Raw genomic sequence first — 21,445 nt, 5'->3', positions numbered from 1 at the left:
TAGACTCTTGGAGCTTTGGTCCCTTCTATCCAGAATTTTGTGGTTCTTCCCCGGCATAGGCGTCTTGTTTGTGCTTGTTTAGTTTGTGAGATGCTTCTTACCTCTTAGCTGGTGGTTGTGCTTATCGTTTGTTATGTATGTCTCTTCCTGCTTCGTGGTGATTTTGGCCTTCTGTTGATTATTCTTACTCTAACCCGCTTTCTTGGTTCTTTGCATTGGTCCTTGATCACGCTCATTTGTGTTCGAGGGATTGCTTTATCTGAAGATTATATTTCTACATTTTACTGACTTTTGATTGTTCTGGCCAAGATACTCTATGATAAAGTGGGGTAAGTTAGTTTTCGTTCTTGATCGCCTTTGAGCTCTGGACCTTTATTGAGTTAGTGTTTCTTTGGCATTTTTTTTCTCTGGGATTATGGTGGTTTTATGTTTAAATTATGTGTTCTGCTTTAGTTTGGTTAATATTAAGATAAATATATAGTTGTAAATGAAATAATAGAAAATAGTAAAAAATAATAAAATAACGAAAGTTTATGTTATTTTTAGCTGCGAATAAATTAAATATTTAAAGTACATTTATATTTTTTACTTATTTCTTTATTCGTTTTGCAATTTTTTGAACAATAAAATAGATTAAAATATATTAGCAAAATTCAAATGATGATGGTTAGTGTGAGAAGGATTAGATAATGTATAATTAGAAAATAGTGAACCAAATTGCAATAATCTAAAAGAAGAAGGATCTAAAATGTAAAAAGACAAAAAGATGACATGTGGCAGCAAACCCCCCTACCACTTGTCGGAAGAAGGGAAAAAGTCTACTTTATATATAAAGATTTACTAGCCATTAGTTGGCCCGTACTATAAGTTTATTAATTTTTAATGTAAGACTCTCCACGACGTGATCCACCACGCATATTATTCAAGACAAACAAGCATTACTTACTCATATCTCCAAACACATGAAATAGGCTCACCATGAGTCTATGTATATGTCCATAAAATCATATTATATTTACTAAGACTGGTCTCCACGACGTGACCCCCTCGCCTATTAATATCCTAAATTTTCAAGGCACAAAGGAAACATTCGTTTATTCCCATCTCCAGTACATAGAAAAAACAGGAAATATGCTGATCATCTATATGTCCCTAACATCATTAAGTAATAAATATAATATATGAAACAAGGCATACGTAGTTGTTACCTACCGGTGTGCTAAATGTTTTTTCAACGTGCTTGGATCATCTCCGATAGAACACTATTATTTCCTTTATATTTGACACTAAAATAGAATAATTCTATTATAGAGTTGGATTTGTTCCAATGGTTCACTCTATAATAGAGTTACATTATAATAGAGTGAAATGTAGAAGAATCTAACTCTATAATAGAGTTGCTCTATTTTAATGCAAAATATAGAGAAAAAATAGTGTTTCATTGGAGATGTTTTTAAGGTTTATTTGTGAGTGAAAATCTTATATGTGATTCAACATGTTATCTCATCAAAACCTACTTGGATCCAGATGATGATATTTCATTTCTATCAAAACAGGAGACAGAGAGGTGACGTTTCCTTTCACCGAAAATAGGAGACATTAAGATGTATTTGTTCTCTTCTACTTTCTTGATGATAAACATTTTTTGGTTTTTTTATCTTTATTTATTTACTAGGTGATAACCCGCGTCCTGCGGAGCGAGTAGATTTAAAAATATTATAACTTATAATTTGTAGACATAATAAAGGTTAAAGTCATAGTAAAAAAATATATGTAAGAAAGTACGGGTCATAGCTAAAAATTTTAGTATGTCAATATAAATTTATATGCGATCGACTTTAAAATTAAATTGTATATTTATTTGCATAAAGGTAAATTATAAATATAAAATTAAATGAAACATAAACAATAGTTTAATAAAATATAAAAGGAAGAATGTATCAGAAAACAAAAGAAAATGAAAAATAGAGACAAAATAACTGTTGTCAATAATGTCTTCAGAAGTCTTCGTTTGCAATCCTATTATGAGCGATAAAAAAGGGATCATCTTGCGAAATTAAACATATTATTTTAAAAAATCTGTGAATGCATGTATTACCTCAATCGTAAAGCATCGATTTCTGGAACACCAGTGGGGTCAAAGACATTTTTGGAAAATCCATCAATGTTAGTAACCTTCTTAAGTCGGCCTTATTATGAAAGATGAAACAATATTAATGCATGCATTCACAGATTAATATTGGATGAAATTAATATTGTATATACTACTTGCCTTGTTGTACAAAATTGCGAAATGTTTGGACGTCAAATAGATAACAAAATGAAGTTTTGGTCACGCAAATTTAATTTCACAAATATTCTCCTGTCGATTAAGGTAAGTGTAAATCAAAGATGGAAAATAATGTATTCGTAATAACTTTGAAATGGTATAATTTGATTCAAATAACAACTATGCAATATCCGTTAAATCCGTGATATAGAAATTATTTCTTTTCAAGTCAATTGTGTTTCCTTTAATACCCTAACATGATCGAACTTTTTTTTGTATAATATATTCGATCCAGTGATCAAGTCAATTGTGTTTCCTTTAAAATTGGAAGCATTAATTTTGGGAATAATCGAATTGGTAATTATCATAATTGTGTTGCCTTGAATCTAAAAGATCATAAAACAATTTGGCATATTATATATTGACAAAATCAAATCTAAGAAATGGTCATGGTACTTTCATATGGTCATGGCATATTACCTCTTCATACCACAATTAGCTTTTCAAAACATTATGATAAACATGGTTAACTTGTTGCTATTATTAGCTTTTCAAAACATTATGATAAACATGGTTAACTTGATGCAGGATGAGATATGAAATGCAATCTTGGTTATGATATTTTCTTACAATCGGCGTATCAAGCTTAAAGAACCAATTCAAAATGCAAAGAACATAATATAAAGAAGTTTAATAGATTAAAGAACCAATCGTTTACTCAAGCTTAAAGAATTATCACCACACGTATTCTTGGATATATTCTCAAGGTTCTTCACCGAGGAACATAATTATAACAATAAAGACTCTCTTAAAAATGGTAATAAAATGTTTCCTTATTTAAAGATCCGAAAGTAACGTTGTGAAGATAATTATGCTCGAGAATCTTATACTATAATGTAATGACCAGTGACATTTTTTTGTAATTAGTCTAGTTGAGGAAGGGCTTTTAAAATAATGAGGTGAGAGAGCTTGTGGTGATGACACCTAGGAAATGACACACATGTAATAAACACATGAAGCCAAAGTTATTTTTTACTAATGCTTCTCAAATAATAAAAAAGGGATTTATGCTATATGAAGAAAGTTTTTTATTAGATTTTTAAGAAATTTTTTTGCTTGCCTTTTCTTTGGTCACATCATCACTATACTTTGATTTTATTATCATTTTAATCTTTTGTAGTATCTGAAATAAGACAAAAAAAACATGCGACTAACAATCAAATTCATGTAAAATTCTTACATCTAATACCTTTCACAACAACTTTTCTTCGAATTAAATGTAGCCAAAGTATTGACCTCTTCAATTTAGTTGTGATCTTAGCTATTTCATTTGATATATGATTATGATTTGTAATTTGTTTTTTTAGGTCAGACAACTAAATTTTTCTAGTTATATAACGTTTTCTGATTTATTTATTTTAATAATAAAAAATATATTAGCATGGATTTGAGTTCAAACAACCAAAATATGTTTTAAATATTTGACTTGTTTTACTGGAACTATTTATCTGAATTTGCTTTGAATGAGACAACTATTGGTTAAAGGCTTTATTTTAGGTTTGTGATTGTTTCATTTTACATGGAATATGATTACGATTTGTCAAAATGAATGAAGATTTACTTTCTGAGATTTCTGATGAAGAGATAAGAAGTGTCTTCCATATCAGAGCATCCAGTGCTCCAAGACCGGATAGTATGAGCGGTTTCTTTTCTAAAAGTTTTGGCATAAAATTGGTGATCAAGTTGCCAATGAAGTCAAGAAATTTTTCAGGTCATGCTCGTTTACAAGGGATTGGAACTTCACCCATTTGTGTTTAATCCCGAAGATTGTAAAACCCACCCGAATGAATGACCTTCGACCAATCAGCTTATGCTTTGTTTTTATGAAATCATCTCGAAGATTATGGTAAAAAAACTACAGCCAATTTTCCATTTGGTAGTATCTCCTAATTAGTCGGTGTTTGTGCCAATAAGACAGAACTCAAACAATATATTGGTTGCTCATGAAGTAGTCAACTGTTTAAAAACTTGTAAATCAGTTACATCTGAGTAAATGGCCATAAAATCGGATATGTCAAAAGTTTATGACAGCGTCGAAGGGAAGTATATCAGATGTCTGCTGCTGGCTATGGATTTTTATGTGAAATGGGTGGAGCTTGCAATGTTATGTATCTCATCATTCTCGTATTTAGTTTTTAATCAATGACCAACTTCATGGGCTAATTATTCCCCAAAAGGGTTTGAAAGAGGGGAATTCAATGCCTCTTGCACTTTTTGTCTTGTGTGATGAAGGCTTGTCTCATTTGTTAGCAAGAGCATAGGAAGCATGAATTATAAATGAGATCAAATTTTTAGATTTTCAGTTAGTCATCTTCTCTTTTGCAGATGTGAGTCTTTTTTGTGTAAACATAAGAGTGGTCAAGCAAAAGCACTGCAAGAGATCCTGAGCATATATGGTGATCAGGCAATAGGTCAAGTGATTAGTCTTCAAAAGTCGTTCATAACTTTTGGTGCATAAGTAAATGAGGAGCTTAAAGATAATATTAGATATTTTAGTATTTTCAATGAAGGAGAGCTTACTTAGAATTGCATGAATGCTTTAGTGGTTCTAAAGTGAAGATGTTTGATTATATAAAATATATATAAAAAAGATGCTGAAGAGTAGATTATTAGGCTTGCAAGAGCCCTCTCCTTATGAGGAAATGATATCCTTTTGAAAGCAGTGGCTCTAGCTCTTCCGATATATGCAATAAGTTGCTTCAAGTTGCGAAAACAACAATCTCCAATCTCACAGGCGCTATGGCTGATTTTTTTGTGGAATTACTTAGAACACAAAAGGAAAATTCACTGGATGAAATGGGATAAGTTGTGTTTATCAAAAGAGTTAGGAGGGTTAGGATTCAAAGATCTAGATAGTTTTCACCATACCTTGTTGGCACAGCAAGCCTGGAAAATTAATGGAAGATTTTCCTAGAAAAACCAGTTTCGAAGAACCCTGAAACAATTTTAGTCTTTACGATGGATTTTTCAGATTTGAAAGTTATTTCCTGAAGTGATTATATGGTTTTGCATATTTTGGCGTGGGAAAGAGAATGTGAATGTGGGTATAAATAAGATAAAAAGGATTCAAAATGGTTTCACTGGTCTCGATTGTCGCAGTAAATAAAGAGTTTTGTGAACCAGAGTAATGGGAGCCCGATGTTACAGATGAGAATGTAGAGAACGTCAACATTGTCCGAGGGAAACGAAGAGGGAAGAGGATGAGCCAGCGTTGGAGGTGATAGGGCTGAGAAATAATGTAGGACAAGATGTGGGCTTCTAGAAACAGTCGAACACAATTAAAGAAGCTCATATGACTTTGTTTAGAGAGGTTTTTTTCAGGTATGAAAATAAAAATGAGTTGGCATATGTTGATAATGTGACATATTTTAATTGGTCAAATTTTTAAATGACATAGACAGCTTCAGCATATTGTCATGTTAGTATTGTTAGATTTTATTTTCTGTTATTTTTTTTATAAAATATCATATTAATATTAGATTAGTGTAGCATTTATATTTGGTTATATACACTATACAACATATATATGTAGATGTTTAAATTCATACAAAATTAAGATGAAACTAATAATTTATAAGTTAAGATATACTGTTCTCTTAATGTTTTAAACAAATTAATTTATTTTGTATATCTTTATTATAAACGTAGAGTTCTTATATGTCTATAAGTAATTATTAATGATTCAAATAATTATTCATATTCTCAGAACAGTATCCAATTTTACTTTTTTTAGTTAAATATATTGTAGGATATATGTGTGATAGCCATCGTGACGTGTTGACTTGTTAACTAAAATTGTACTAAGATTAAAGTCTATACATTATGCTGATTAACGAATCAGCCGGTCCGTTCAAGTAATCCGGTTAGACTAATTCAGTCCAGATCATGAAATAACCTAACAATAACAACTAGTACATCAGATACTATACAGATCTCAGACGGAAACTCCTAACGCTGGTTTGGAAACCGATTTTTAATAAACCGAGCCGGTCTGACTGCTGGATGCTGGATAATTAAGCCCACTCCACAAACTGCATACGGCCATATACATTATTAGAAAACCGGAGTCCAACCGTAAACGCCACCACACCCACATGAAAGCGTTTGGCTGCTGTTGAAACTTCCACGACGCGTTCAAGGCCGTTGATGATTTGGTAACGTGCATTGGAAGATAAGCCAAGGAACCGATGATCAAGCATATAAGGTACAGAAAAGGGTGAGCATTTGTAAGAAACGATATAATTGACATAAATTGGTTATTTAATTGTACAAAACCATTGTTATAGTGGCAGCTTCTAGCAGTTCCTCGGCCTTTTCACAACGGAAAGTCCTGGTCAAACGTTTCAAGGATCACCTTCTCTCCAACAGAAACTCAATCTTGCGTTCATAGCAATAAAACAATCCTCTAGATAATGGTCAGTTAAAAATAGACCTGGCGAATAGAACGAACTACCTGAGTGTATGTAACCTCAGAAAATATATTATTGTCTAACGGTACATCTTTTAGCATGTTAAAGTAACAAGAAAAAGTTGAAACATAATTTAATAATTTAAACAAGAGTTATAAATGACAGAAAGTTCAAGGGAGATTTAGTTTAAATAAGATAGATAGGCGAGCGAGAGTATTGAAGGTCTTCACACGTACGTAACTGAGGAGACCTTTTAGCTCAACTCATCAACGTTAGCTTTGATTTCTCTTTTGAGTTCTTCTTTAAACTCTGCCTTGGAAGAAAGTCACTGTTCCATCTTGTACAACCCAAATCTCACTCTTGTCCTCGTCCTCACAGACACGTGATATGAGCCTCGAGTCGTGACTCACCAACACAACTCCACCTTTGAACCCATCCAGTGCATCGGCCAAAGCATCTATAGTCTGCATGTCCAGGTGATTTTGTTGGCTCGTCTAGAAGCAATAATTGAGATGGAGGTAAGCACAACCCTAGCCTTTTTGTCCTCCAGACAAATTTGCAATTGGAGTTAAATGGTTGTTACCAGGTAGCTTCTGGCTTCGTCTCACTTCACCCTCTGTTGGAACTAAAAAGAGTGGACTTTCCAGCTCCGTTGGGTCCAACTATCACTACTCCATATCTATGCCTACGTCAACATCTGAAAGCCTGAAATCTGGCATGTCGGGGTAGCTGAAGCTAACCTCAATCAACTGCAAAAGAGGTGGAGCGAGCTCGGTTGGTTCTGGAAAATGGAGCACCACGCTATAGTCTCTCCACCTTTTAGGAGCTTTTGACGATGTCCCCTCGTCCTCGTTCAAGAACCAGAGGCCTTGCTCCCCATAACAACCGTGAAAGCATCATGGTCATCCTTCAAAGGCTCGGTCTTTGCAGCCTGGAGAGCTAATATTTCTTTACTCTCAAGCTTCTTTAGTTTCTTATCGCTGATCACAGGGAAAGCATATTGCGTTTGCTTGCCCTTGTGAAGATAAATCTTGTAGAGGAGCAAGCCTGGGTCTGGATGAGGAGGGACGACGATCAAAGCAGGATGATGCTTGTACAGGAGCAGGCTTGGCTCTGCATGATGAGGCTGAGACTGAAAACATCTCCTTTTTCGAATCTGTGTGTGAATACTTTCCATTCAAGGTAGCAAACTAAACGAGTAACCCTAAATCTTAAACATTTCACGATTTATATATATATATCCCAACAACAACAAACCTAGCTCAAGATTCTCTAAGTACGTAACGGGAACGATTGAAACGATCTCTAAGACTTGAATTACTTTTAAGATTCTAGAAGACGAACCTCACAGAAGCGAATACGGAATCAAACCGATGAGCTATCAGAATCAAGAGGGCTTAGGTTTTTGTTACCTTACTTCAATCTTTTATGGCCACCAATGTTAATTTCTTAGAAAGCCCAAGTCTGTGGTTTTTCCTTTTCCTCAATATTATTTTGAAGTTACGCGGTTTGTTCTATCTAACCGAACCGGTTCGGTTCAAGTTTGATATGACAAAACCAAGAAGAGATATATTGTACCGAATTGAACCGTGTTTGGTTCATGCTATCCAGAGACAAATTAGCAAGCTTTTCTGATGGGTAAGACTATACCTAACATACTATAGATATTATATATTAAAATTAGCAAACTAAATTTGATTTTATTTATTTTAATATCACATTAAAATACAGAAATAAATATATTATCATTCTTAATATTTTAATTTTAATTTATATATATGATTTATTTTATATAACATTATATTATTATAATTAGACATATAATTTTAATATATAATATCTATAGTCGATTGGTTATTACTTTGGCATTCTTGAATTGTATTTAATTCTCCAAATTTAACTGTGCTAATATAGATTAATGTTTTGATTAATTTTTATTTTTAACATTTAGACTTTGGTCTTGGACTTCAAAATATAGATTGTTTTCATTATGTAAAACTGATTAAACATCTCAATCGTATCAATTATAAAATATTTTTAGTTCATCAATGATATTTTAGTATATGTTATTTAAGTTAACTTTTGTAAAAATCTAAGAAAATGACTGACATAAATAAAATATTTTTATTAATTAAAATATATTATGTTGTTTAATATCATGTTTTAAAGAGAGGTTGTCTTTTTAACATTAAAACTGTTTTTTTTTTAACTTTATTTTTTTATGAAATCACATTATATATAAAATATATTTTCATTAAATATCTTTTCTTTCCTTTTTGTAAATAGTATTTTCGTTTTTAATATATGAATATTTACTTTTTATTATATATGTTATTTAGGAAGATTTTATTAATATAACTCTTAGTGTAGCTCCGCCACTGGGTTTCGAAAGATTTTATTAATATAATACAGAGGCTGTGACTCAACACACAAGCTACATAACTAGAACAAATCAGCGTTTCTATACATTTGGTACTTCAAAATATTAGTGATGACTACTAATGGAATAATGGAAGTTATGGAATAAAATAAATGGAATAGATAATTGCAGATAAAACTTTATTAATATAACACAGAGGATGTGACTCAACACACAAGCTACATAACTAGAACAAATCGGCGTTTCGATACATTTGGTACGTCAAATAAATACGTAGAAAATGCATTAATAGCCAGTTACTTAACAGACATGCAAGCAAACTCCAACAACATGCACGCTCCACAAATCATGACTTAGAGAGATTCTAATTTTGTTTTTTTGAGCAACAGAGAGATTCTTATTATTCATATAAAATACACATGACCAAGGGCGGGGGCAGCATATGAAGATAGTGGTCAGCTGACCCCACTACTTAAAAAAAATATTGTTTTGTTTTAAGCAAAATTTGTATTGACCCCACACAAAAAAAATTGACCCCACAAAAATAATTACTAAATATTGAAGATAGAATTTAATTATACAACTAAAATAATTATACTTTTTATCATTGAAACTTTAGAGTTATATTAGTTTTAACCTCATTTTTTTTTATAATTATCCAAAAATATAAAATCTCTAAACATGTTTTGTTATTTTAAACTTTAGTAATATGTTAGTTTAATCCCAAACTAGATTTTGACCCGCGTTAAAACACGGATTATGTTTCTTTTTTTTAATAAAACCGATCTTTTTTTAAAAAGTCATACGAGTTATAGGAATTTTCTTATCAAAGTTTTCAGGCTGGAAAAAATATCCAAAACCGAAGAACTGAACCAAATCCGATCCAAAAAGTTGTGCCAAACTTTAACTGAAACTCGTAAGTTATTCGAATGGATCCAAAAAAATTCCACCTAATAAATCTAACTCTGGGCATTTCTTTTTGGTTTGGATTGTTACGGTTAGTTTGACTTTTGGTTTTCCGGTTTCATAGATATAGGATCCGTTAGGTTGTATAAAATTTGGTTTAGTTTATGTTCGGTTTAGGTTCAGTTTTTGAATCAGTTCAGAAAACAAAGTTTGGAACCAACTAATATCTGAGAAAATTTTGGGTCCAATCCGGTTTCTCCTTTATTCTAATTTTTAGATAATTTTGGTTAATTTGAGTAAATGTTATGGATACTTCATTTTCTAAAAAAAAACAAAATTGGGTAATTTGGGTTTTGGAATTATTGGGTAGTTCAGATAATTTGAAATATAGTAGATAAAAAGTTTTGGGTAACTAATTTTCAAATAATTTCGATTATAAAGAGCATTTAGAATATTTGGTCGTTGCACAACTAAATATTATTAATATTTTAAGGTATATAAACTCTTTTTTATAAATTCGGATATACATTCGAATTTTTATTTGGTTCAAAAGAGATAAAATATGTGTGGATATTTATGAAATTTAATTTGAGTTTAATTTATTTATTTTACGTTCAATAGGATTTCATTCTTCGTTTCGGGTAATTGTGCACAGACCCAAAAAAGACATATTGATTTACTTGAACGATGTGGGTGTCACAATAAATATTAAATATGCATATGATGCTAGATGTTTAAAAATTGTTGTTGGTAGGTATTATATTTAAATTATTCAATAATTATGATTTTACATTTTTTAGTTAAATAGGTTATCTAATTTATTTAATGGTTAAGTTTCCTTATTGTACGTTGATCAAAATCTAAAAATCCTGGTAATCCTGGTTAAAGAAATAGTCTAATTTGTATATACTATTTAAGTTATAAGACCATGTTTATCCCTAAGAAATTTAATGACTTTCTTAAGTTTTTTTTTTGTCTAAAAAAAAATAAATTAAAAAGCAAACCAATCGCAGACCGCCACGAATTAGTGAGGTCCGCGAACAGTGTAAAAAACTTACTAAAATCGATTTTTAATTAGTAGTTTTTGTAACCGATCTTTAAGGGTTTTGTGAAGGTCCACACACTAAGAACCTCACTAAAGATCCTGGATAAACATGCTCTAAGAACGTAGCATTAGACCATGATTATCCCTAAAACCCATTGGATTTCTTAGTTTTTAAAAAAAAAAAAAATTAAAAGCAAACCAATCGCGGGCCGCCATGAGTCAGTGGGGCCCGCGAACAGTGTAAGAAACACACTAAAATCGGTTTTTAATTAGTAGTTTTTGTAACCGATCCTTAAAAGTTTTATGGGGATCCACGCACTGAGAAACCCACTAAGAATCCCGGATAATCATGCTCTTAGTTTTGAAGCTCTAGTTAAAAAGAAAAGAGAGAAAAATGTGCTATAGTACTTTAAAAAGATAGCTAGCTAGTAAGTAGTCGTGACATGGTGGCAGTGTACGGATATGGAAATGGGAAAACCTCAGACTCGGATACCAAATCTTTGTAAAGTCGAAGTTGCGTGCAGAGGAGATATAGAGAGAGAGAGAGAGAGAGAGAGAGAGAGAGAGAGAGAGAGAGAGAGAGAGAGAGAGAGAGAGAGAGAGAGAGAGAGAGAGAGAGAGAGAGAGAGAGAGAGAGAGAGAGAGAGAGAGAGAGGGTTACAGGTATTTATGACATTTCATAATCAGAGACCCGACGTTATTAAATGAGTGTGAGATAATGTTATCTATCACATGGCTCTCACATTATTAAGCATGTTTCCAAACACAAACGAACCAACAAAATCTCTTTGCTATAACTTACTTTCCTCTTCCTCCAGCAATTTTTGTATACTAATTTATTTTTTGTTCTGATTTTTAAAATCAATTTAAAAGATTTATTGATGATCATGTAATTTTCAATCCGGATATGATTCTTTGAATTTCTTGGATGTTTTCTCCTTATCTATTTTTTTGGGAAAATGAAAAATGTGTTAGTTTCTTTCCTGAACTAGTTAAGATTCACTCACAGCCACTGATGGAGAGAAACATACGAACATTTGTTTCCTTCTATTACTGGGCCTCGTTTTTTCCATTTACTTTTTTTTTCTGATGAAATTGTGGGACATTTAAAAAAAAAAAATTAATTCGATTTATCAGATATTCCATGAAACGCGGTCGAGGAATGTGGTTTGTTACTCGAATTATTTAGTCAAAAAGTAATGATTGAAAATCACATGATAAATAATAAATAATTAAAATTTTAAAATTAAAAACTTTTGATATCACAAAAAACTTAATGGCATCATATTTCAATAAAATTCTAATAAATGTTGTTATGTAAGAATCAAGGGAAAAAAAACGAAAATGTCATGAAAATGACTTTGGGTTCAGGGTAATGATAGTTGCAGAAGATTTTAAACATGAAATTGGTCAACTTCGGTTTACAAAACTTATTCTTGTAGTATATAAGTTGAACTTCCGTTTGCTATTTTCTAGGGAAACATTAATCAAGAAACGAAAAAATCAAGTTCAGAGGGGTACTCCAGGTATAAAATGGAGTGTGATTTATATTCCACATCTCTTTTTTTTTTGCCTTCCACATACATGTGCATGTTTAGATAAAATTGAAAGAAAAAACATTACAAGAGAAGCGAAATGCAATACGAATGATAAGTTAACAAACGAAATAAAAACAATATACCAAATAAATCGTATTTTTTTAAATCAAATATCGTATTTTTTTTTAAGTATATAATTAGTTTGGTTAAGGAAACGATCAGTCTTATCATGAGTTGGATCTTGATTAAGAATCTGGCCTAAGAAGTTGAAACTTATAATTTGGTTAGCTTGTGTCATGAAATATGGAAGTGATTCATATAAGTTATATTTGTATTTGCTTAAAATCAAGTTAGGCGAGGTGAGTTAATGAGTTGGGTCGTATATAGATAGAGAGAAACGTAAGAACATTTTAATAGGTGGTATTTCACCAATCCATCATGCGATATTATCACAAAATATAAACTATACAGTTAAAATGACAACTGGACTAATTACTTACATATTATCTAGTGCAAATGAAACATCGAAAGTGTTTTGATTTTGTTGACAAAAAAAAAAGTGTTTTGATTTTAATTTAATACTAAGTTAATAAATTATTATCATCTTTTTGGTCAATATGAAATATTCTCATATTCATAAATTATTGTGGGCATGGTTATCTAGTGCAAATGAAACATGAATAAAATATTCCCATATTCATAAATAATTGTGGAATGAATAACATATTTCAATATTCATAAATAAATTGTGGAAATGAACCGGGCCTCGTAGTCTGGTGGTAAAGGAACCTCGGCTGAGGTGCCCGCCATCACGAGTTCGAACCCCGGCCACGGGGGTATTTACATGGGCTGCCTCCCGCCCTCCAGACCACTTCGCGTAACCAGGGGCCCTTAAGTGGACGCTTAAAAATCCTGTAATGGCATGGGTTCAGGCCCGGTGGACTAGTCGATCACGCAAAGTGGTCGGATACTGGATTATCAAAAAAAAAAATTGTGGAATGAATGTCTGAAACTTCTACAAACAAACAAAACTCACAATTTTGTTTGGTTTCAAGATTGATAGACATGTAGATTTTTTTTTGTCAACCTTTATACACATGTAGATTAAATGGTAGATTATAGATATTTACAATTATAGACAAAACCCCATAATTGTTTTAAAAAAAATTCGAATAAATAAAATGAAGCAATAAAATAAATGTAATACATTTCCGTCATTTATGCACTCTGCATATAAAGGTCACATTGCACCTGCTCATCTTCTCCCTATGTAGCATTTTCATTTCATTAACATTCCATTTATTATCTTCAACCTTCCTTCTCTCTCTTTCGCTGCAACATGGACAGTCCGACGAGCATACGAAGTAAACCACCGCCGGAGATTCTCTCCCCGTGTGGTAGCCAACGACGTAGGAGCAGCTGCGCCTCCAACTCACCGGAATTCGAGTTCTGGCGTCTGTCAAACTCTTCATTTCATCAAACCGAAACAGATCTCCTCTCCGCCGACGAGCTTTTTCACGACGGCGTTCTTCTCCCTCTTCACCTCCTCTCCATCAAACCCGAACCTCAACCCGACTCGAGTGCCTCGGAGTGTGCCCCGGATCCATCTCTTTCGACTGATACCTTGATTACAGAGCAAAAACCCGAACCTAAACTCGGTTTAGGATCCGAGTTGACCCGGGACACAACGGGTTCGAAGCGGTGGAGAGATATATTCAAGAAGAGCGAAAATAAACCGGTCGGGAAGAAAGATAAGCGGAAAGAGAATAGAAAGAAGGATAAGAAGACCGGGTCGGGTTCGGGTTCAGGAGCGGAGCTGAATATAAACATTTGGCCGTTTTCAAGAAGCAGATCCGCTGGTAACAACGGGATCCGACCCAGAATATCTTTTGGAGCTCCGACGACCCGGAAAGTCAGCAGCGCGCCGTGTTCCCGGAGCAACTCCACCGGCGAATCTAAGTCTAGGAAATGTCCTAGCAGTCCTGGTCGGAACGGCGTGCATCTTGGTCGGAACAGTCCAGTCTTGCAAGTCCGACGTGGAAGTGGAGCTCCGACCGCGAAAACGATATCCGAGCGGGTGCGTAAAAGGGTAATTCCTGAGGCGCGTAGGGGTAAAACTGGAATAGATGGCAATAAATCAAAAGTCATAAACTTGAACGTGCCTATGTGCATCGGTTATCGGAGCCGGTTAAGCTGCAGTAGCAACGTGGCTGGAGATAGTAACATTGGGAGTGACAATTATATCGCCAATGTTAATAATCCCAATGGTTTATTTGGCTTTCGTAATCTTTTCATTAAGAAAGTTCATTAAGTAAGCTTTTCAGGGTGATGATTTGTCAAACCCTCTTAATAGTCTCAAGGGTCCACTTTTAATTTTTAATTTGCTACTTTTGCTGTTAGTACGACGCCGATGTGTGGATTTGAGCAAATTTTCGTGTTTGCTTATATTTCATGTAAAATAAGGAACATTTTTTTTTTATGGGCAAATCTCCAAAATAGCATCTTTCTAAGTTTATATCACAAAAATAGCACTCAAAAACTAAAATGACCAAAATAGCACCTTTCTAAGTTTATTTTTTGAAAATTTTAATTTTTTTATTTTTCAAAATTTGAAATCTTATCTCCAAAAACTCATTTCTCAACTATAAACTCTAAACCCTAAACCCTAAACCCTAAATCCTAAAATTTAAACCCTAAGCTCTAAACCCTAAACCCTAAACCCTAAATCCTAAACCCCACCCTTTAACTCTAAACCCTAAGTTTGTGACTTTTGATAAAACATTAAATGCTATTTTTGTGACTTTTGACCTTGAGTGCTAATTTGGGAATAAAAACTTGATTTAGTGCTATTTTTGTTTTTTTCTCTTTTTTTATTAATATAAACGTTTAATGTAGCCATTTTCATGGGTTAATTTCATGAAGTATTTATATATACACAATTTTTATATCCGTTACTAAACGACCGGTGTAATGAAGGTACATGGTTTTTGCTAAAAACTCTTAAATATAGTATAGTTTAAGGATGAAAATTATTAAATTATGACGGGACTATTTCTACTTTTATTCTACTATTAAGAAAGAGCGATTCTTTACATCAGTACGATTCCACCACAAAGAAAAGTTCTTTGAAGTCACCATATCATTTTAATACATTTTCTAATTTGCATTTGATTGTAGTTTAACTTTTGGTTATACGTCACTCGTAACTTGAAAAACTAGCATGTGTATAAATAACCATACCATTAGTAAGTAAGGGTAAAACAACACACTGAAGAGGAAATAAAAGTTGACATCAATCATGTCTTTGTGAATTACTTGGTAAAAACCATCGACTACTAGAGAGTTGAACAGACGAGCAATCAAATTTGTGTGACTTCTCCATCTTGCTTGTCTTGAGATTGAAGAGAAAAACATTATTTGCGTTCTTGCAATCACTGAAATTGCAATCACAGAAATAGATGGAATTTCTACTGATTCCAGCATTGTCATTGGCGAGCACAGTGATACCTAGATCCAAAAACATTGCCTCGTCGCCCAAGGAATAAACTCGTTCATCCTCTTTAAAGCCTAATGAATAAACCTTGTAGAGACGGAAGGACCAGCTTCTAGACCTTGGTGTCCACTTTTTTACAACCTTGAGGACATCTCCTGTTGCTGTGACTACAATGCTTGTAGCGACAATGCTCATGCTCAGCCATCGCACATTAACTGGTTGATAAAATACTAGAGGAGGTACAGTATGTTTCTCAGCAACAACAATTTGTTGGGGAATTTCTCCAGAAAAGTCGAAGATTTTGAGACTTTCAGAGTAACTTAACAAGTAAAGCTTGTGATCCTTGTAAACCATGTCAAGACAACTTGAAGCTATGGGAATTTTATTCCACGAGTTATCTCCTGTCTTAGAAATAGAATAGACCACACGGTACTTGTTGGTAAGTGCCCATGAAACTACGTGATCTTTGGTTTCGTCGTCAATCCAAATCACAGGCGATTGTATCTTTGTCATTCCAAACTGTGACTTCACGGGAGGTAGATTGATCCTCTCGTGGGTAAAGAGATTCACAATGTAGAGATTAAGCTGGAGATTTTGCATTAAGAGCCAACTTCCATAGGTTTTCATACACGAGCTATTTGCAAACTCCAAACCAAGATCTAATTGCGTTTTGTAGAGTTTGTCTTCTTCCCGGGGTTGAACAACATGCAAGAATTGGTTTCGTTGTTTTTGGGGAAGAGAAGCACCCAAGGGATGTGATCTTTAGGCACACATTGTCTTGAAAAGGAGAGCCATGACGAGCATACAGATTTAGCTCGCTATCAAAATGGTACCTATATCTTGCTACGAAATTTTCATAGCAAAATCGTACCTATATCTTGCTACGAAATTTTCATAGCAAAATCGTACCTATATCTTTGCCACGAAATTTTCATAGCAAAATCGTACCTATATCTTGCTACGAAATTTTCGTAGCAAATTCTAGCTTTTCGTGTGTAAATCGTAGCAAAAAAGCTACGAAATTGCTACGAAAAAAACGTAGCAAGATATAGGTACGATTTTGCTATGAAAATTTCGTGGCAAAATTGATACGAAACAAACCGTAGCAAAAATCGTGGCTAACTACAAAAAAAATATCTTTTAGCTACGATTTTTGCCAGGAAAAAAAATTCATAGCTATTTAAAACCCTATACCCTAAACATGTTTTTAACCCCATAAACTCTAAAAGTAAATCTTAAATTCTAATCTTCATACTATATCTCAAAATCTTAAACCTAAACTCATATTTAATTATTTTAAAAATGTAATATCAATTTTTAAGTCAAAACTCAAACACTATATTCCAAACTCTAAACTCTATATATTACTCTATATTCCAAATCATGAATCTAAACACTAAATATACTTTTTCAAAGTTAAACAACAAATCTAAAACTAAAACTCAAAAGTTAATCTTTTTTTTTAAATTTAATTCCAAAATTTAAATCTAAACTTCAAACACTATACTCCAAACTCTAAACTCTATATATTACTCTATATTCCAAATCATGAATCTAAACACTAAATATACTTTTTTCAAAGTTAAACAACAAATCTAAAACTAAAAATCAAAAGTTAATCTTTTTTTTAAAATTTAATTCCAAAATTTAAATCTAAACTTCAAACACTTTACTCCAAACTCTAAACTCTATATATTACTCTATATTCCAAATCATGAATCTAAACACTAAATATACTTTTTTCAAAGTTAAACAACAAATCTAAAACTAAAACTCAAAAGTTAATCTTTTTTTTTAAATTTAATTCCAAAATTTAAATCTAAACTTTAAACACTATATATACTCCAAAATCTAAACTCTATATATTACTCTATATTCCAAATCATGAATCTAAACACTAAATATACTTTTTTCAAAGTTAAACAACAAATCTAAAACTAAAACTCAAAAGTTAATTTTTTTTTTTAAATTTAATTCCAAAATTTAAATCTAAACTTCAAACACTATACTCCAAACTCTAAACTCTATATATTACTCTATATTCCAAATCATGAATCTAAACACTAAATATACTGTTTTCAAAGTTAAACAACAAATCTAAAACTAAAACTCAAAAGTTAATCTTTTTTTTTTTTTAAATTTAGTTCCAAAATTTAAATCTAAACTTCAAACACTATACTCCAAACCGTACACTCTAACCCTAAACCTTATACCCCAAATCATAAAACCCAAACACTAATTTTAACATTTCAAATTTAAACATCAAAACTTAAACATAAACTACTAATCTAAAATTTTCAAATTCTAAATTACAAATCATTGAATCATACTTGTATAGTTAAAATAGTTTAATCTTACCATTTACATTTAATAACTTTAACATTTATTATGAACCATAATTTTAAATTTTAATTCCAAGCTCTATCTATCTAAACTGTAAACTCTATTCACTAAACTATAAACACTAATCATGAAAATAACTATTAACCATTATATTTTTATTTTTAACTAAATGTAAAATATAAAACCAAAAATTTTATATTCCAAGTCTTGTTAAATATGGCGATGGCTAAAGGTTTTTGGATTAACATATTAATATACTGCGTTATTCAAAACCACACAATTTAATAATATAAATTTTTTTAACTTATCTTATCCTCTAACTTTCTTCTCATTGGTCCAAATGTTATGGCAAGGATCATCATCTCAACCATTGATAAATTTAAATCAATGGCCACAATTCACTATTGCTTTCATTTTCTTTTCTTCTCTTTTCGTTTCAGATCTGAAACATATTCATTATCCCAAGTCCCAACCATCTCTCTTTGTGCACATCTTCTGTTCTTCTTTTCTCTACGCCATTACAATGTCTTCATCTCTTTCTTCTATTCGTCTCCTCCTCTGCCTCTCTCATCCGTGAAGTCACCAAGAACCGTGAGGCCTCATCTCCTCCTCTATCTCTATCCTCCGTGAAGTCACCGTGACGCCTCTTTCCTCCATGACATCTCTTCTTCATGACGCCTCTTTTCTTCCTCTGTCGCTCTCCGTGAAGTCTCCGCCCCGTAAGCTTCCTCTCATTTGTAACGTCTTTCTTCATATGGTCAAAGTTGGATTTTGAATCTGATTTTGTTAGTGGGCCATTAATAGAATGTTTCGTGCAGGAGAATCTGGGAAAGCTTAGAGAAGACAGAAAAAGTGGCGTCGGAGAAGGCTGAGGAGCCACGCTGGTGAAGACCGAGGAGAAATGACGGAGACGACAGGAGCTACGCCGGATATGGTCGAGGAGCTGGCCGGAGAGAAGAGAAACGAAGAGGATTGGCCGGACATTAGGTTTAATTTGGTTTTAGCCTTTTTGGTTTAGTTTCTTAAACCTCTTTAATTTGTTAATGTAAATCGATTTAATTTGTATATCAATTCTCGTTTAATATTTTTACATTTACAAAAATTATTATTATTTTTTCTTCGAATTTGATTTTTTTTTTTAATATATTTTTTTAGAAAGCCACGGTTTTAGCTACAGTTTATTTCGTAGCAAATACAGACACGTAATATTTCGTGGCAAAACATGGCTTATTTACTACGAATTCATCGTCTCAAAAGCGTAGCTTTTTGCTTCGACTTTTGCTACGATTTTTTTCTGCTACGATTGTATAGCTACTATTTTATTTTCGTAGCATTTTCGTAGCAAGAACTCATATAGCTACGAAATGTGTCCCATAGCTACGAAAATGCACCGTGGCTATGACCGTCTTTTTTTACTAGTGCATGTGTCCATAGTCTAGACGTGATCGTCTACTGTTAACTCTTTACTTTGGTCGGACAAAATAAGTACTTATGGACAATGTACTAGACATGGTTATCATGATTCTATGTCTCGATCTGGCCGATCCATGTCTGGGTCATAGACCTCGTCTATACATGTCCACTACTTGTCTCATGAGTGTTCAAAATCAATGATCATTGATGTGAGTTTATAATCTCTTATTATGGCTCTGCGGCTGAAACCACTCTCATGTGGACATCGATATTTCTTGCTTTAGGCAGTACCATATCTATCTCGGACATTGTAGTCCTTTATCCATCTCTTGATGGTATCTCATGACCTCTGTTGCTGTGGATTATATCACACACTGAAATATATATTATTAGGTCATAGATCTCGGCTCTCACAAGCTTATGGACTACAATACATTTGTATCCGGTTGATCTTTTGTCTCTACTAGCCCATGATCAAGAAGAAGGGCTATACGCCTTTTAGTCTTAAAAGCCGGACGCGTCTAGTAGAAGAGCCAGACATTCTTTGCTGAAGAGCCGGACGCCCTTAGACGGACAGAGTCGGACATCTTTTAGTTTGAAGGGCCGGGGCCGAACGCTTTTGGTCGGACACCCACATAGATTTATTCTATGCCTACTAACCTCTTTAAGGTTTACTATAATCACAAGGAATTTCAAATATATGGACTGTATTGGATTGTCTTTTATACAAGATCAACGATCATGCGTGATCAATTTCTTTTACATACTATATGCAGCTGCTTTATGTTTCAGTCCATGAATCAGCTTAGGAACGAAGCTGTTTTTTCATCTTATCCAGTGATCCATATGCTGCTTACTACATCATTGTATCTAATTTCTTTCTTATGACTAGACCATTGTCAATTTCGAAAATCTGTAGCAGCATCCACCACATATGAGTTTATCTCCTTATAATCTGTTCCTTTGATCTCTGTGAGTACCTTGTGTAACAAGCTATAATCTAATGCTGTTAAGTAGGAAGACATGAACACTCTTAGACCTCGTGATCATGTGCCTTCTCTCACGGTTTCTTTATCTCACAAGATCCATCTATTTCACTGGTTTATCAGATGGCGTTTCTGTATATGTATATGGCCAATACGCCCATTTCTCTTTTAGATACTTTGAACCTCTACGTTTTATCTTTTCTAATCTCTATGATCTTTTATGATTGTATGAGTACTCTTTCGTGGGTTCATGATCCTCGTTCATCTCTTTATGTTCAAGTGCTATTCTCTTATGCATCTTTATACAAATATGTGTGTCGACACCTTTATATGGTTCCATTATGTTCCAGACATGATCTGATCACTTTGAGATTTCATTATCCAGGACCTTTGTTACCTAATAGCTTGGCGTCCCAAGCCACATGGTTTGGTACCTTAGATGTGTAGCTGCGCAGCCTTTTCTCAATGTCTGGTATGGTTTCTCTTATAATCTCGGATCTGTATTCTATGCACCATTTTTCTATCCGAGATTTCTTTATCTTATGGAACACTTGGTCTATCTTGTATAGACTCTATAGCAACTTGATTATGTCTCTTCTAGGA

The 21,445-nt window shown here is 33.1% G+C and overlaps 1 protein-coding gene, 1 long non-coding RNA gene and 2 pseudogenes across 2 annotated transcripts; 2 read left to right on the top strand and 2 right to left on the bottom strand.

Moving 5' to 3' along the window:
- Nucleotides 1-6,379: 6,379 nt before the first annotated feature.
- Nucleotides 6,380-7,915, bottom strand: LOC111208126 (annotated as a pseudogene).
- Nucleotides 7,916-13,825: 5,910 nt separating this feature from the next.
- On the top strand, nt 13,826-15,086 carry LOC106356322. The gene has a single exon (XM_013796091.3). The coding sequence runs from the start codon at nt 13,947-13,949 to the stop codon at nt 14,916-14,918; it is 972 nt and encodes a 323-aa protein (XP_013651545.2). The 5' UTR covers nt 13,826-13,946; the 3' UTR covers nt 14,919-15,086.
- Nucleotides 15,087-15,452: 366 nt separating this feature from the next.
- Nucleotides 15,453-17,035, bottom strand: LOC125590661 (annotated as a pseudogene).
- A 99-nt stretch (nt 17,036-17,134) lies between these two features.
- On the top strand, nt 17,135-19,556 carry LOC125590062. Its single transcript, XR_007326279.1, has 2 exons — nt 17,135-19,162; nt 19,262-19,556. It is a non-coding gene; the product is annotated as an uncharacterized LOC125590062 (long non-coding RNA).
- The last annotated feature ends 1,889 nt before the right edge of the window (nt 19,557-21,445 follow it).

The sequence above is a fragment of the Brassica napus genome, chromosome C7 (genome assembly GCF_020379485.1).
Source record: "Brassica napus cultivar Da-Ae chromosome C7, Da-Ae, whole genome shotgun sequence".
In the NCBI taxonomy this organism is placed as follows: Eukaryota; Viridiplantae; Streptophyta; class Magnoliopsida; order Brassicales; family Brassicaceae; genus Brassica; species Brassica napus.
Note: the sequence above shows the minus strand (reverse complement) of the source record. Positions and strands in the feature narration are given on the sequence as shown.

Coding starts and splice junctions, on each gene's coding strand:
- LOC106356322 (XM_013796091.3), top strand. CDS start 13,947: ATGGACAGTCCGACGAGCATACGAAGTAAACCACCGCCGGAGATTCTC.